This window comes from Mirounga leonina, unplaced genomic scaffold (assembly GCF_011800145.1).
Source record: "Mirounga leonina isolate KUSES-001 unplaced genomic scaffold, KU_Mleo_1.0 Mir_177, whole genome shotgun sequence".
Classification (NCBI taxonomy): domain Eukaryota; kingdom Metazoa; phylum Chordata; class Mammalia; order Carnivora; family Phocidae; genus Mirounga; species Mirounga leonina.
This window is the reverse complement of record NW_023270459.1, coordinates 4476604-4492581: the sequence shown is the minus strand read 5'-3', so window position 1 is coordinate 4492581 and position 15978 is coordinate 4476604. Positions and strand designations below refer to the sequence as shown.

At 46.0% G+C, this 15978-nt stretch overlaps 1 protein-coding gene across 2 annotated transcripts; it reads right to left on the bottom strand.

The window, feature by feature from the left end:
- Positions 1-4787: 4787 nt before the first annotated feature.
- KRTDAP (keratinocyte differentiation associated protein) lies at positions 4788-8330 on the bottom strand. Of its 2 annotated transcripts, XM_035023846.1 has the most exons (6): positions 8228-8330; positions 6577-6615; positions 6443-6484; positions 6219-6263; positions 5515-5562; positions 5092-5254 (listed from the first exon to the last, which is right to left on the bottom strand). In XM_035023846.1, exons 1-6 carry the CDS (start codon positions 8312-8314, stop codon positions 5216-5218), a joined length of 300 nt encoding a protein of 99 aa, XP_034879737.1. In that variant the 5' UTR covers positions 8315-8330; the 3' UTR covers positions 5092-5215. The 2 variants fall into 2 exon arrangements, with proteins under 2 accessions (XP_034879738.1, XP_034879737.1); XM_035023847.1 differs by lacking the exon at positions 6443-6484 and having other exon boundaries at positions 4788-5254; positions 8228-8314.
- Between the last annotated feature and the right edge of the window lie 7648 nt (positions 8331-15978).

Here is a 15978-nt window from a genome sequence, read left to right as displayed (position 1 = left end):
TGTGGGCTGAGAGTCTGAATTTCTCCCAAGGCAGGTGATGTTAATGCTGCTGGTCTAAGAACTACACCTTTTTTTTTTTTTAATCAATTGATTAACATATAGTGTAGTATTAGTTTCAGAGGTAGAGTTTAGTGATTCATCAGTTGCATATAACACTCAGTGCTCATTACATCAAGTGCCCTCCTTAATGCCCATCACCCAGTTACCCCATACCCCCGTCCCCCCCCCCTCCAGCCACCCTCAGATTGTTTCCTGGAGTTCAGCATCTCTTATGGTTTGTCTCCGTCTCTGAATTCATCTTATTTTATATTTCCTTCCCTTCCCAGGACTATGTTCATCTGTTTTGTTTCTTAAATCCCACATATAAGTGGAATCATATGCTATTTGTCTTTTGCTGACTGACTTATTTCGTTTAGCATAATACCCTCTAGTTCCATTCACATTGTTGCAAACGGCAAGATCTCATTCTTTTTGATGGCTGAGTAATATTCCACTAGATATAGATATAGATAGATATAGATACACACTCACACGTACACACCCCACATCTTCTTTATCCATTCATTTGTCAATGGGCATCTGGGCTCTTCCATAGTTTGACTATTGTGGACATTACTGCTATAAACATTGGGGTGCATGTACCCCTTTGAATCAGTATTTTTGTATCCTTGGACAAATAGCTAGCAGTGCAAATTGCTTGGTTGTAGGGTAGTTCTATTTTTAACTTTTTGAGGAACCTCCATACTTTTTCCACAGTGGCTGCACCAGTTTGCATTCCCACCAACAGTGTAAGAGGGTTCCCCTTTCTCCACATCCTTACCACTATCTGTTGTTTCCTGAGTTGTTAATTTTAGCCATTCTGACTGGTGTGAGGTGGTATCTCATTGTGGTATAGACCCCACCAATAAGGACCACACTTTAAGTAGCACAGGGGGAGGTGCCTGGGGGGCTTAGTTAGTTAAGTGTCTGCCTTCAGCTCAGGTCATGATCCCAGGGTCCTGGAATCGAGCCCTGGGTCAGGCTCCCTGCTCAGTGGGAAGCCTGCTTCTCCCTCTGCCTGCCACTCCCCCTGCTTGTACTCTCTCTGTCAAATAAATAAATAAAATCTTAAAAAAAAAAAACAGTAGCAAAGAGGTGTGGTGAATGTATAGGAAATTGATTTCATTCATTCAGTAAGAAATACCCAGTCTGGGGCACCTGGGTGGCTCAGTCAGTTAAGTATCTGCCTTCAGCTCAGGTCATGATCCCAACTCAGTGGGGAGCCTGCTTCTCCCTCTCCCTCTGTCCCCCCACTCATGCTCTCTCTCTCTCACTCTCTATCTCAAATAAATAAATAAAATCTTTAACAAAAAAAATAAATAAGAAGTGCCCAGTCTGGGCCAGTTCATGGGCTGGGCCCTGTTACCTTAAAATGCAAAGGGTTGTTTGCTTGTTTGTTTGTCGTATTAGAGAGTCTTCATTTTTAACATATTCTTTTGAATATGTAAGAGTGCACAGAATAAAAAAATTTTTTTCATAAAATCCAAAAGGACTCACAATGAAAGTACATCAGTCCCCAGAGGTGAAAGCTGTTACTTCTTGAGTTTTATTCTAGAGCTATTTTATGCATGTAAGAACATCTATTTTTACCATCTCTTTTTTTTCCAACATATTGCTCACACTGCTCTGCTGCTTTCTTTTTTCATTTTACTATATCTTAGTGATTGTTCATATCTCAACATGTTTCTCTACATCCCATTTAATGGGTGGCATTATCCCAAGATACATTTGTGGTTTGTGTGAAGTATCCAGTGAAGTGTGACTCCATCCTGGCTTCTTCCTCATCCTACACATTTCACAGGGAATGGGGGGGAGGTCTCGTCTTCCATTCTTTGAATCCTCTGAATTACCTGGCCCATGTTGGTATATTATTGTCAGTTTCATTTGATCTAGAGTATATCCATCACTCATTTACACAAACATGTCTACGCTTCTTTTTTCTCCATAAGATTCCAGTCTTCATAGACTCAAATTATTGCTTTTCTCTGTAATTCCCTTAGCACTCACAAGTTACTCAAAGATATTTGCTTGTTTTAGTAATATCTTATTGTGAAACATTACATATATGTGTGTATAAAACGTATATTGACAGAGTTCAGGACATGCTACCCCAAAATATGGTGCCTCAGCATACTGAATATTTCTTTCTTTCTTTTTTTTTAAGATTTTATTTATTTATTTGAGAGAGAGAGAATGAGAGACAGAGAGCATGAGAGGGAGGAGGGTCAGAGGGAGAAGCAGACTCCCTGCCGAGCAGGGAGGTCCCGCGACTCCAGGATCATGACCTGAGCCGAAGGCAGTCGCTTAACCAACTGAGCCACCCAGGTGCCCCGCATACTGAATATTTCAGCTGAAGGAATTTGAGAAAACAGGTGCAGGAAGGACTCTTTGACCTTCCCCTGAAGCAGGTCCTAAGACCTTCATGTGAGAAGTACCCTCCCTATACCCTGAGGAAAGGATCATCTTTATCTTCAGGAGGGAGGACACCCTCCCCCAAGAGGAATTTGAATGAACAGGCCTTGCGGAGTTTCCCCCAGTTTACCACACTGAGTTTATACCCCCTTTGTCCTATCACATTTCTCCATGACTTTCCACTCTTCTTCGCCAAACCCAACACAAAAACACACAGTTTTAACTACTTCTTCAGGTCTTCATTTTCTTAGGAAGTCTCCCATGTCATGTAAAATTTATATTAAATAAATTTGTATGCCTTTCTCTTGTTAATCTGTCTTTTGTTACAGAGACCTAGCCAAAACCTAGAAGGGTAGAAGGAAAAGATTTCTTTTTTTCCTCCAATATGATACATTTAAGGAAAAAATAAAAACATGAACAGTAGAAGCCTTCTGTCACCAGCCCCCTCTGGGTGCCCTTCCCCTATCACATGATGGTCTCTCCCCTGAGAGGTAACTATGGTCCCGAATTTTATATTAATCATTCTCTGAATTTCCTTTTCTCAGTGGTTCTGAAGCTTTAGTGCATCAGAATCATCTAGAGAGCCTGTTAAAATACAGATTGCTATGCCCCATCCCCAGTTTCTGATTTAATAGATATGGGGTGGGGCCCAAGGATTCGTGCTTCTTATAAATTCCCATGTAATGCTGATGCTGCTGATCGAAGGTCTGCACTTTGAGAACTACTGCTTTATCTCAAAGATGCTCGTGACTTGTGTGTGCTGACTCTTGGCCTCCCCTAAAACCTAGCCACTCAATACATACATCTTGAGGATCTCCCCACCTTCTTCCTCTACTCTAGTTCCTATCACTGCAATTATGAGCATTCAATCTTTGCTAAATATTTTAATTGATTGTGGTACGTGAGCACCCTCCATTTTTTTTTCTTTTCTGTCAATGATCCCATTTATAAGTTGCTTCCTGTTTGTGTATATGTCTATGATTTTTAGTTAACCAGAAGGAAGGGGTATAAGCAACATGTACATGTCTTATTTGTCTAGTCTGGAAGCTCTTTGGAAGCAGGAGCCAAGTAAAGGGTTCAGAACATGCCACCCAAAATACACTGCTTTTTGCATATTGATTATTTTAAACTGAAGGCAATTGAGAAATAGCAGATGTAGGAAGGGCTCTCTGACCTTGCCCTTTCTACCATAAAATTTTCCTTGAGAAAGGTGCCCTCCCTGTACCAGGAAGAGAAGAACATTCTTATCAGCAGAGTCTGGGAATCAATTCCAGTCTGTACAAACAAACATACTAAAATAACCCTTATCTCCCATTAGTTTCCCCTATGTATCCTAATCACTCCCACAACTTCTTGCCCCTAATCCAAGCCCCTTTGTCTCGTCACATCCTTACAATCTGTCATTCGTGTGTAAAAAGGTACATAAGCTTTGGGGTCTAATGGCTCCTTTGAGTCTTCCTTTTTCCTCTGAAGACTCCTATATAAGTGTAAAAATATATTAAATGACTTTGTATGCTTTTCTCCTGTTAATCTGTCTTATGTCAGTTTAATTCTTAGGCCAGCCACAGAATTTCAGAGGGAAGAAGGAAGTTTTTGCTTCCCCACCCAAGTTTAATTTCCCTTTGTAGTCCACTTCCTCAAGTAAGCTACAGGCCACAGTTTGCAAACTCAGTCTCTGATAGAGGCCAAAAGGCAGTGTAAATAAGTGAAACTTGCCAAGGGAAATTTTACTGATCTGGCACCACATCCTGTAAAGAGGGCAGCTGTTACTTGGATTTAAGCCAATCTCAAGTCCATTGCTCTCCAATTTTCCCATTTCTCAAGAGAAACCAGAAATAATCTCAACTAAGTCAGCATTTTAAGTACCCAGAGCAGACACAGAGATTCCATACAGAATACATGTGCAGAACTGAGATGGAATCCGTTACATGTTTCAAGACCTTTGCGGTAAATGGATGGATGGATGAATTGGTGAGGGAGTCAATAATGAATCTGGGTCACTGGGGCAGCTCTCTGGGGGAATGGAGGGAACGCGTCATTGTCGAGCACCTACCATATGCCCAGTCCTGTGCAAGGGGCTTTACATACCTTATCTCTTTTGACTTTCATAACACCACCACAGGGTAGTTATTATCATTCTTGTTTATTTCCACTCTCATTGCACAGATAAAGAAGTGGAGGTTTAGAAAGGCCCAGGATCACATCACTACTTTTCTTTATTTGTAACCTACCTAATTCTTAAAAAAGGATTTTAGATGGGCTCATATGATTTCAGCTGGCTTCTGAGCCTGGGATTCCAGACAGCTCTCTTATACCAAATTGCCCCCACCAAGGGAATCAGGTTCTCAGAAGGCAGGTGGGGAAGGTACCAGTAGTTCAGGGAGGGAAGCAGGTTTGATTCCTTGAAAATCTTAGTAAATAACTCACAGAGTCATGTTCCCCAAGTACATCAGCCAGTACCGAGAAAGTAAGACACGGCATCTTTTGCCATCTTGATAAGCGCTCCCCACTTCCTCCTACATCACTGCTTACTACCCTCTCAGAATTCAAGATTTCTGCCTACGAGCCTTGGAGCCTACTTCATCCTAATCCCCTTCTAGAGCCAGATGGGATAAGGACAGACACAGATACAGAAGCTGGTAGATTGGAAAACATTTTATTGGTGTTACTGAGCCCAGAGAGAGCACTTATAGAATGGTGACCAGAGCCCACACTAGCCCCTCTTCCAGTGGGTATCAGCAGTGCTTGGTCTTGAAGGGAACAGTCACTGGGCATCAGGAGTTGCACTCCTCAAACCCTTCAGCTGGAGGGAGAGAGGGTATGGTCAGATTGGGGACCCTTGGGTGCGGGGAGCTGGAGTCCTCCATGAGGAAGCATGGGGCAGAGATAGAAAGGAATCCCTGCCTTGATCTGGGTTCTCATTCTCTACAGTAGCTGAGATTTCCCTTAGCTTTAGTGAGAGGACGGTTTATCCTCTGTTACCCATCCTCACCCTTCCTCCCAGATGGTCGACTTCTTCCCCCATCCCCAACTTCTGTCCTTGTACTGCCCACCGCCTCTTACCTTAGGAAAGGCATCCCAGTTGAGGAAAGGAAGTTTCCTTTTGATAGACTAAAAGAGAAAAAAAGAATGAGAGTGATGTGATACAAGTCAGGTGAACACGGATCAGTAAAGACTCAGTGAATGAGCTCTCGGTAGTGGCAATGGTGTTATCATTTACAATTACAGGAAGAACTAATTTTTCCTGAGCCCTTATTCTGTGTCTGCCTTATACTACCTGCTCCACAGGCATGCCTTCATTTGGTCTGCACAGCTACCTTTTGAGGTAGGTACTGGCAGGCCCACATCAGAGATGAGGAAGCTGAGGTTCAGAGAGATTTGCGTGAGGACACGTAGAAGTACGTGCAGAGTCGTGTGATGTAGGCTCCAGTGCCTGTGCTGTCACTGACTTCGCCCTCTAAGTGCCAGTAAGACACCCAACTTAGGGCCTCAGTTTCTTCGTAGATGATAAAGGGACTCAAATAAACTCCTGTCTGATTAAGTTCTGCCTTTTCTGGAATTGTCTTTGTGGCTCTGCTCCCCCACTGCCATGTTAGGAAAATAGGTGTGGCCATGTCAGCGTCCTCAAGAAACTTTCTTCTGTCAAGCAGGGCAGTTACTCCCTCCTACAGCTCAGGAAAAAACCAAAAGGGCTAGAACTAGAATGTGTGGACCCTATGCTGGAGAGACCACAGACAGTCAAGGAGAAGGGGTGCCCACGCACTTACCTCAAAGAGGGCGTGCCAGTTCAAGAATTCATCGGGCTTAAAAGCCTGTGGAGACAGGGAGACCAGAAGAGGGTCAGTGCCAGGGGAGGACAGAGCTCAGCCCGCAGCCCCCTGGAAAAGGTGAGGGGTCCACGGCGGCTTTGCAAGCTGTTGACTAAGGCATTGGTCTCCTTTATGGTGTGGATGTTTGGGGGTGGGGGTCAGCACTGGAGAATGGTACTTACAGAGCGCAACTTGTCAATGTTCAGGAAGTTAGTGTTAAAGGCCTAGGCAAACAGACAGGGTGTTAAGAAAGTGGCAAAGGAGCATAGAAGAGGGCACAGACTCAGGCTGGAGTGTCGGAAAACGGGGTGTTTACCTCAGGGCCTGCCGCATAATTATCAATGGTGGTTTCCTCCTGGAAGGTGAAGGGGAGAAAACCAAAGGATCACATAATGGCGAGTCCTTGTCCCCAAACCCTCTCTGCCAGCCCTGCCTTCCTCCATAGGCCAGTCTCCAAGGATATAGCCCATTCTCCACCACAGGGCCTCAGATAGCCTGCTCTGTTCCAGTAAGACAGATGGTTGACAGCAAGGCAAAGAGGAGAGATTGGAGAGTGGTGTGTGTGAGACAGAGAAGGTAAAAGCCCAGGCCTGCATCCATGGTAGGCAGCAGGTGCAAGGGGTGGAGAAGAGAGGACTCCTCCCAAGAAAATCGGGCTAGTGTTGCTGTGCATTTGACTTGGGGTGTTCTTGAGATTCCTACACTTAACCCATAGAGCTGGGTGGGGGAGATTAGCACACAGGTAGGAGCCAAGCTGCCTAGGTGCCCTGCCTGCCTTTAATTGATTGAGGTTGGCTTGCTTTGTGACTTTATTGCCACCAAAGTCGGAGTCACCATTTCCCTCCCCCGTGTAGTCACTGCCCCAGACCTCAGTGCACCCCATCTTGTTCTCCCTACTTTAGTTGCCTGGCTTCATTGTCCCTTATTTCTTCCTTTCCACAATAAAGGTCACAAATGGGTATCCTATAGGCTAGACCCAAATGTTTAGCTCTCATAGTAGTTTGGCTTGTTTTTTAATTTGAATAAAACATTTTTAATTAGTAAGAATACATAAATCAGATTTCTGGTTTCTCCCAAAAATTTAAAAACTCTGGCCACACTGGGTACATTTTCCTGCTTAGCAGCAGTCAGATAGGTATACAGACTGTCCCTTCTTAGATTGGGCAGGTTCACTCCACCTTCCCTGGGGCCCTACCAGCCTGCTTGCTCACTGACTTCACTTGCTTGGGTCCCAAGCAATTGTGTATGTGACGCCATCTCAGACTTTTAAATCCAGCATGGACACTCTCCCCCAACCTGGGAGAAGATGGGGAGAGAGGGGCCTCCAGCTTCCTCCTGACTAGAGACTACCTCTTAAGGATCCTTGCTATGGCCTAGGCTCCAGAGACAGTAGGGAGCTCCCAGTCACCTGGAAGCCATTCCCTGGGAGACAGACGAAACACAGGTGAAGCTGAGCCCAGACGACGACCCCAGCCCCTGTCTCCTCCCAGGATTCAGTTGTCCAGCCTCTGCCTATACTCTCACCATCCCTTCCAGAAATAAAGCACCTCCATCTACATGTCTTCCTGGGAATGTTTTGTCTACTTCCTCCTTTCTTCCCTTCCTCAGAGCCCCTGCTTTTCATTCAGCCTCTGATAATCTCCAAAAATAGGAGCCATGCATCCAGTAATGCATTGAAGGTAAAGAAATGGAGGACTAGGGCGCCTGGGTGGCTCGGTTGGTTAAGCGACTGCTTTCGGCTCAGGTCATGATCCTGGAGTCCCTGGATCGAGTCCCGCATCGGGCTCCCTGCTCGGCAGGGAGCCTGCTTCTCCCTCTGACCCTCCCCCCTCTCATGTGCTCTCTTTCTCTCATTCTCTCTGTCTCAAATAGATCAATAAAATCTTAAAAAAAAAAAAAAAAGAAAAGAAATGGAGGACTAAGCAAGGTAATAGGTAAGAGAAAGAGAATCCAGGTGATGTGCTCACCTCAGAACTACCCAGGGAAGCCCCCTGAGCAGAGTGGAGTGCCAGAAGAGAGAGAAGAACCACAGCAGGAAGAACTGGGATCTTCATGGTGTCAAGTTTGGGGTGCTCTGAGGCAGGGCCTCACCGCTTGTCCTTTATATTCCCAGGGAGGTGGATGTGAGCAGAAATGGGGTCCCCACCCCACTGACTCACCCCCAGATCCCATCACCCACCCCTGGGGCTCTGGGAAGGGAGGTGTAGACTGTTCCCCACTTACCTTGAATTTCTCAATGCACATTCTGCCTCAGGCACTAGGAAGGTGAGATGGCAATGGGGTGCTTCATGCCAATGGAGCTGGGATGGAGACAGGTTGAACCTGTCCCTCCAAAGGATAGGCAGTGGCACCCAAGCAACCTCTCCTTTCGCCTTTGTCTCTTTCCCTTATATCCTTCATTCTGCTCTTATAATTCGGGCTTTTCCCCACCCTACCCAATTATGTATAAACTCCTTAGACTGGCAGTGAAGGCCTTCCATGCTCTGGCCTCGACCTGCCTTTCTGACTTCTTTTACTCCTTTGCACATGACCCCACATTCTGGCCAAACTGGACTCCCTACCAAATAAACCCTTCTTGGTCCTCCAAGCATCTTCCCGTGCTCTTGCTTATTTCTAAAATGCCCTTCTGTCATCTCTAGTTCTCAGAACACAACATCCATCTTGGATGAAGCTTCCCTGATTTTTCCCATCATCCCTCACTTCCCCCCCCCCAACTCCCCATACCCTTCCCTTCTTGGAATTGCCATAGCAATTTGTTTGTTTCTCTCTGGCATTGTACCTGGGATAACTTATGCTCTTCTCTTATTTCTCTCTTAGAATATTAAGTTCCTTGAAACTAAGAACTATATCTTAATCACCTTTATATGCCCCTACACCATGCCTTAGACAGAGGACAGGCGGAGCAAGCATTTGTTAGATTGGATAAGTTAGGGTTCAAGCATCCTTCCACCAAGTTGTACGCTTTCCTCCTTTGGGGCTGGACCCCTCCTGTTATCCAGTTGCCCATCTTTTACTCTTGGGTCTTCAGAGAGATGACTGTCTTGAACAAAGACAAGGAATAGAGAACACAGATGTGGGCGGGGGAAACAACAAAAATGCAAAATAGCTCTTAAAGATACCCAGTTGGAGATAGGATCTAGGTCCTGAACTCTGAGTGCCTTCTCCATTTCATGGAGTTTATCCCACCGCCCTGCCCCACCCCCCAACTTGGGAGTTGTATCACCTCAAAGTGACAAAATATTCTAATCAAGCCACCTTCTCTACCTTCTCTACTATGAGGTTCAGGTGGCCCAGCCGGTTCCTGGTGTCATAGGGAGGGGCGGGGAAGTAGACTGGCACTGCCAGGACAAAGCAAGACCTTACTTGAGAGCAGGCCTCTTTACCCCAACCTGATGCAACACACACAGATGGCACTCATGAACGATCTTCGGGAACCCCAGAAGTTGGTGCTTCTCTTCAGTTCCCATGCTGCCCCCACAGCCCACTCTCGGCCCCTCTGTAGGCTCAAGAGGCCTCCTCTGTCTTTATAATAGCACCTCCTGCTTTGCGGAGCTACCTGAGGAGACAGGGCTCGAGGAACACTCACTAAGCACAAATGGCCAGGTGGCAGGGGCTGTGGCGAACAGTCAGTGCTGCTGGAGGGGATGAGCAACAACTGCCTGAGGCGGGTGGGGCGCCTCTCAAAAGGTTTTCTGGAGGACACAAGTTTTTAATGTGTAATGGATTCTTCCTAAATAATTAACAGTGACTGAAGGAGCTCATTAACCACCATTCTGTCAGCCATAGGGTCAACTCTGGGAGCAGAGGGAAAGAAGAATGGACAAAGGAGAACTGATACTGTATAATCACCTCCACTTAGGCATGCTAATGGAGGAGCATTTTGGCCTGGGTGATCCAAAGCAACAGATGAGCCAAACACCATCATCTGTTTAGCTCTAGAGTTCTTTTGTAACAAATTGACTTCCCAGTGTTTTCCTCTCCACTGAATGCTAATGCTGCTGATAATGTTAGCCAGTTTATTGATATCTTATTATGTGGCAGGCCTTGTACTAAGTGCTCTAAATGAATGATCTCGTTGAAAAAAGCACCGTGATTCTATGAGGTAGGTACTATAATTATTCACATTCTACAGGCTGGGGAACCACAGCATGTAGAGGTTAAGTGACTCACCCAAGGTCACACAGCCCGTATATGGCAAGGCCAGCATGAGAACCCGGGAGTCCAGGGCCTGCACCTGGATTGCGCCTGTGCTGTACTGTGGAGTCATGTCCTCCAAAGGACCTCACCAGCCCACGTAGTGCCTTGCGTGAGTCAGACCCACGCCCTGAGAGTTGGGGGGCAAGCTGCATTTAGCCCCCGTTGGTCCCCTTTCCCAGGTGTCCCTTCATGGCGTGCAGCCTGCATAGCCCTAGGTGGCAGCTCCAAGCATATATGCATTAATTTCAGTGAGTTAACCTGTACACTTTTGGCAAAATGAACACAGAAAATTAAGAGATTAAGGGCCCTCCACGAGTGTATGCCCCAAAATGAACCTGCCATTGCCTCGGACTCCAGGTGCCTCTTGGAGCACCTTGTTGCACCAAGTGTGAGTTTAAAGACCATCGACTCGTTCTAGTTCTGGCTTTACAGTTCTGGTGTTTAAAGATAGGTACTTCTGTATAATGCCCCTGAACACAATGTGCACAACCGAAGAAATCCGTTCTCGCGCTGGAGAAGAGAACTGGCTGCGCTCAACAGCTTTGTTTCCACTTGGTACCTTCCTGATGGATCTTCAAGGGCAGTCTTGGCTTTACATGATTTATGCTATATGTGCTAACTTTAGAACGTAGCATCTCTGTACTGCCTCAGTGGGTTTGTGTTTCCTGCGTGCCCAGTGTCCCATGGTTGGGCAAGGGGGGGGAAGAAGGGGAGGGGATTCTCACCATCCCAGCAGTTTGGGTGATGGGTGGGAGGAGAATCGTTGGATTTCAGCAGCTCTTTGGATGCATCACGTGGGGTTAATGGTGTCAGGCAGAGTCACACAGCCTGGCTCTGCATCAACCCATCTCCAAGTCCAGTTGATGTTCTAGTTCCCTCTCTGAGAATACCAATAAACCCCTGTTTCCCCACAGGCCTGCCCCCACCCCACCCCATATCTGCCAGAACTTGAGTGTGGGTAGGAGGCAAGGCCCAGCCCTGATTGCTACATTACAGACACACCTAGGGGCTGGGAGCCAGCCTCGTGGGTTCAGAGAGGGAATGTGGGATTTGAAGGGCTGCACACTGGGGCCTTGGGACCTTGGTGAACACCTAGGTGAAAAGCCTAAAATCTTTGAAGAGAAAAGGAGCTGGGGTGCGGGGTATTGGGAGGCAGAATTCGGGGCATCCCTATCCCTTCCTTTCCTGTGCCTCTGCCAATGTTACTATCACACCCCAGAAAGCAGCCACGTTGTCCAGCAGGTCTGGTTTCTTCCTTTGCCACCCACTTTTTGTCCCTGTGTATCCTTTGCTTATTAAACTCCCAGGAAGACTTCCTGGATCAATCCCACTGAATTCTGATCCCTCCTCCCATCCTCTCATTCACAAATACTGAGCAGCTATTTTGGCTCTTGGCACTGGGAATTCAAGATAGATAAGATACCTGTCCTGGGGAGCTTATGTTCCAGTGGAGAAGACAGATCATAATCTAATTTTTTTTAATTAAGGAACAAGATAACTTCATAGAATGACAATTCTGGGGAGAAAATAAAACAGGTGCAATGTGATTGTGATCGGGGAGGTATCCTTGGTTCCACTGGCTGGGTGGGGGAACATTTGAATGTAGACCTAAAGTAATTAAAGCTCCAGTCTTCTGAAGACCTTGAGCTGTGGGGAGAGATAGCAGCGGTGTTCCTTGAGAGCTTCTCCCAGCAGGTCTGGGTTGACAAGGAAGAGGGAGGCGGGAGCTGGATCATCTCTAAGCCACCATGAGGAGTTGGGATTTCATTCTATGGCTACTGAAAAACTTGTGGAGGATTCTGAGCATGGATCCTTCCTGGCTGTCATGGGAGAATGGATTTTAGGGAAAAATGAAAGTCAGAGGCAGATTCAGAGGTCCAGGAAGGAGAAAGGGACATCCTGCCCTTTTATTAGAGAGTCCTTTACACCAGAGGGCCTTTGCCTGCTTCAGGTGGCACTTTGAACTTTAAAGGGCTGCCTTGAGCCCTTTGGACCAGGAATACCCTGACAGTCTAGAACCATGTTGACCACCTCAACGTCTCCTGCTGTCCCTCAGGGAGTGGCTCCAGGAGACCTGAGTTCCAGCTCTTTCTGATTCATCACCCACACTCCAGGAAGCTAGCTGTCAGTCAGCCAAAGAATTGAGTGTCTCCCTGGGGAGAGCTGGGTTCTCCTCCCTGTGGCTTCCAGGAGGTACTACAAGGCCCTCCCTACACAGCTGAAATCCAAGACAGACACACCTTGGAGGACAGGCACACCTTGGAGATAATTGCAGGTTGGGTTCCAGACCACCACAATAAAGCAAGTAATGCAATAAAATAAGTCCAATGAATTTTTAAATTTATTTCTAAAATATTATTAAAGATTTACTTATTTGTTTTAGAGAGAGAGAGAGCACGAGTATGGGGAGGATCAGAGGGAGATGGAGAGAGAATCCTCAAGCAGACTCCCCGCTCAACAAGGAGCCCGTCACAGGGCTTGATCCCAGGACCCTGAGATCATGACCTGAGCCAAAACCAAGAGTTGGATGCTCAACTGACTCAGCCACCCAGGCACTCCATTGAGTCAAAAGAATTTTTTGGTTTCCCAATGCGCATAAAAATATGTTTATACTGTAGTCTAGTAAGTATGCAATAGCATTATGCCTTAAAAAAACAACATACATATCTTAATTTTAAAAAACACTTTATTGCTAAAGGATGCTAACTATCAAATGAGCTTTCAGCAAAGTGTAATCTTTTTGCTGTGGAGGGTCTCGCCTCAATGTCCATGGCTGCTGACTGATCAGGGTCATGGTTGCTGAAGGCTGGGGTGACTGTGGCAGTTTCTTAAGACAAACTGAAGTTTGCTGCATCAATTGACTCTTCCTTTCATGAACAATTTCTCTGTAATATGTGATGCCTTTGGATAGCATTTTACCCACAGTAGAACTTCCTTCAGAACTGGAGTCAGGCTTCTCAAACTCTGCTGCTGCTTTATCAACTAAGTCTGTGTCATAGTCTAAATCTTTTGTTGTCATTACAACGATCTTCACAGCATCTTCACCAGGAGTTGATTCCAACTCAAGAAACCGCTTTCTCTGCTCATTCATAAGCAGCAGCTCCTCATCCCTTCAGTTTGATCATGAGATCACACAATTCAGTCCCATGCTCAGGCTTTACCTCCAATTCGAGTTCTCTTGCTGTTTCCACCACATCTGCAGTGACTTCCTCCACTGATGTCCTGAACCCTTCAAAGTCATCTACAAGGGTTGGAATCAGCTTCTTCCAAACCCCTGTACATGTTCATATTTTGACCTCCTCCCATGAATCACAGATATTCTTAATGGTATCTAGAACAGTGAATCTCTCCCAAAAGGTTTTCAATTTATTTTGCCCAGATCCATCAGAGGAACCACTATGGCAGCTATTGCCTTACAAAATGTTGTGTTTTTTTTTTATGACATCGCTTTTTTTTTTTTTTAAGATTTTTTATTTATTTATTCATGAGAGACAGAGGCAGAGGGAGAAGCAGGCTCCCCGCAGAGCAGGGAGCCCAATGCGGGACTCGATCACCAGGACCCTGGGATCGTGACCTGAGCCGAAGGCAGACGCCCAACGGACTGAGCCACCCAGGCGTCCCTATGCCATCGCTTTTTAATTGAAGGACAAAAGTTGGTCACATTCAGAGATAAGTGGGCCTCATGCAGATAGTTAAAACCATCCTTCTCTTTCTTGGTTAACCATCTCTTAATTTCAAGTAACATCCATGAGTTCTTTAGGACTATCTGAAATTGTCCTCTGAGGAACTCCACCACACCACCTTGTAACACACATGACCACACGCACTGCTGGACAGCGTCTCACGGGATATCATCACAATACAGATCTTCAAAATCATTTAAAAAGTCTGCATGAACTGCCTTCTCATTGGCTGCCAAGTCCATCAGGAGCCCCGTGCTGCCTCCTGCCTTGTCCAGGTCCACGTAGGGCCCAGCGCCCTCAGGGAACATCTCGTCCACTGCCCGCTTCATCTTGCCCGCTGGGCCTCCCGCTTCCCCGGCCCACTTCCGGCCCACCTCACAAAATATTTCTTAAGTAATAAGACTTGAAAGTCACAATGACTCCTTGATCCATGGGCTGCAGAATGGATGTTGTGTCAGCAGGCATGAAAACATGAATCTCATTGTCCATCTCCATCAGAGCTCCTGGGTGACCAGGTGCATTGTTTGTGAGCAGAATATTTTGAAAGGAATCCCTTTTTTCTGAGCAGTAGGTCTCAGCAGTGGGCTTAAAATATTCAGTAGACCATGTTGTAAACAGATGTGCTGTAATCCAGGTTTTGTTATTCCATGTGTAAAGCCCAGGCAGAGTAGATTTAGCATAATTCTTTCGAGCCCCAGGATTTTCAGGATGGTCGATGAGCAGTGGCTTCAACTTAGTTACCAACTGCATTCGCCCCTAATAAGAGAGTCAGCCTGTGCTTTGAAGCTGTGAAGCCAGGCATGACTTCTCGCCAGTTTTCCAAGTCCTAGACGGCATCTCCTTCCAGTAGAAGGCTGTTTCATCTATATTGAAAATCTGTTGCTCAAGTCCTTCAGGAATGACCTTAGCTAGATCTTCTGGGTCACTGGCTGCAGCTTCTACATCAGCACTTGCTGCTTCACCTTGTGATTTTTTTTTAATGTCTTGAAGACAGCTTCTTTCCTTAAACCTCATGAACCCACCTCTGCTAGCTTCCAGCTTTTCTTCTGCAGCTTCCCCACCTCTCTCAGCCTTCACAGAATTGAAGAGAGTCAGGGCCTGGCTCTGGATCAGGCTTTGGCTTAAGAGAATGTTGTGGCTGGTTTGAACTTCTATCCAGACCACTGAAATTTTCTCCGTATCAGCACCAAGGCTGTTTGCTTTCTGATCAATCATGTGCTTACTAAAGTAGCACTTTTCATTTCCTCAAGTACTTTTCTTTTGCACTCACGAATGGCCAGCTGGAGCAGGAGGCCTAGCTGCCGGCCTGTCTCAGCTTTCCACATGCTTTCCTCACCAAGCTTAGTTATTTCTAGCTTCTGATTTAAAGTGAGAGACATGCGACTCTTCCTCTCACTTGAACACTTAAGAGGCCAGTGTAGGATTATAAATTGGCCTAAGTTCTTTTCTTTTTTTTTTTTTTTTTTAAGATTTATTTCTTTATTCCAGAGTAGGGGAGGAGTAGAGGGAGAGAGAATCCTAAACAGACTCCTTGCTGAGCGTGGAGGCCAACATGGGGCTAGATCCCACGACCCTGAGATCAGGACCCAAGCCAAAATCAAGAGTCGGACACTTAACTGACTGCACCACCCAGGCACGCCAGTTGGCCTAATTTCAATATTGTTGTCTCAGGGAATAGAGAGGCCCAAGGAGACTAGAGAGATGGGAGAACGGCCAGTGGAGCAGTCAACACACACATTTATGGATTAAGTTTGCTGTCTTATATAGGTGCAGTTTGTGGTGCCCCACAGTAATTACAATAGTAACATCAAAGATCAGGGACCACAGATCACCATAAC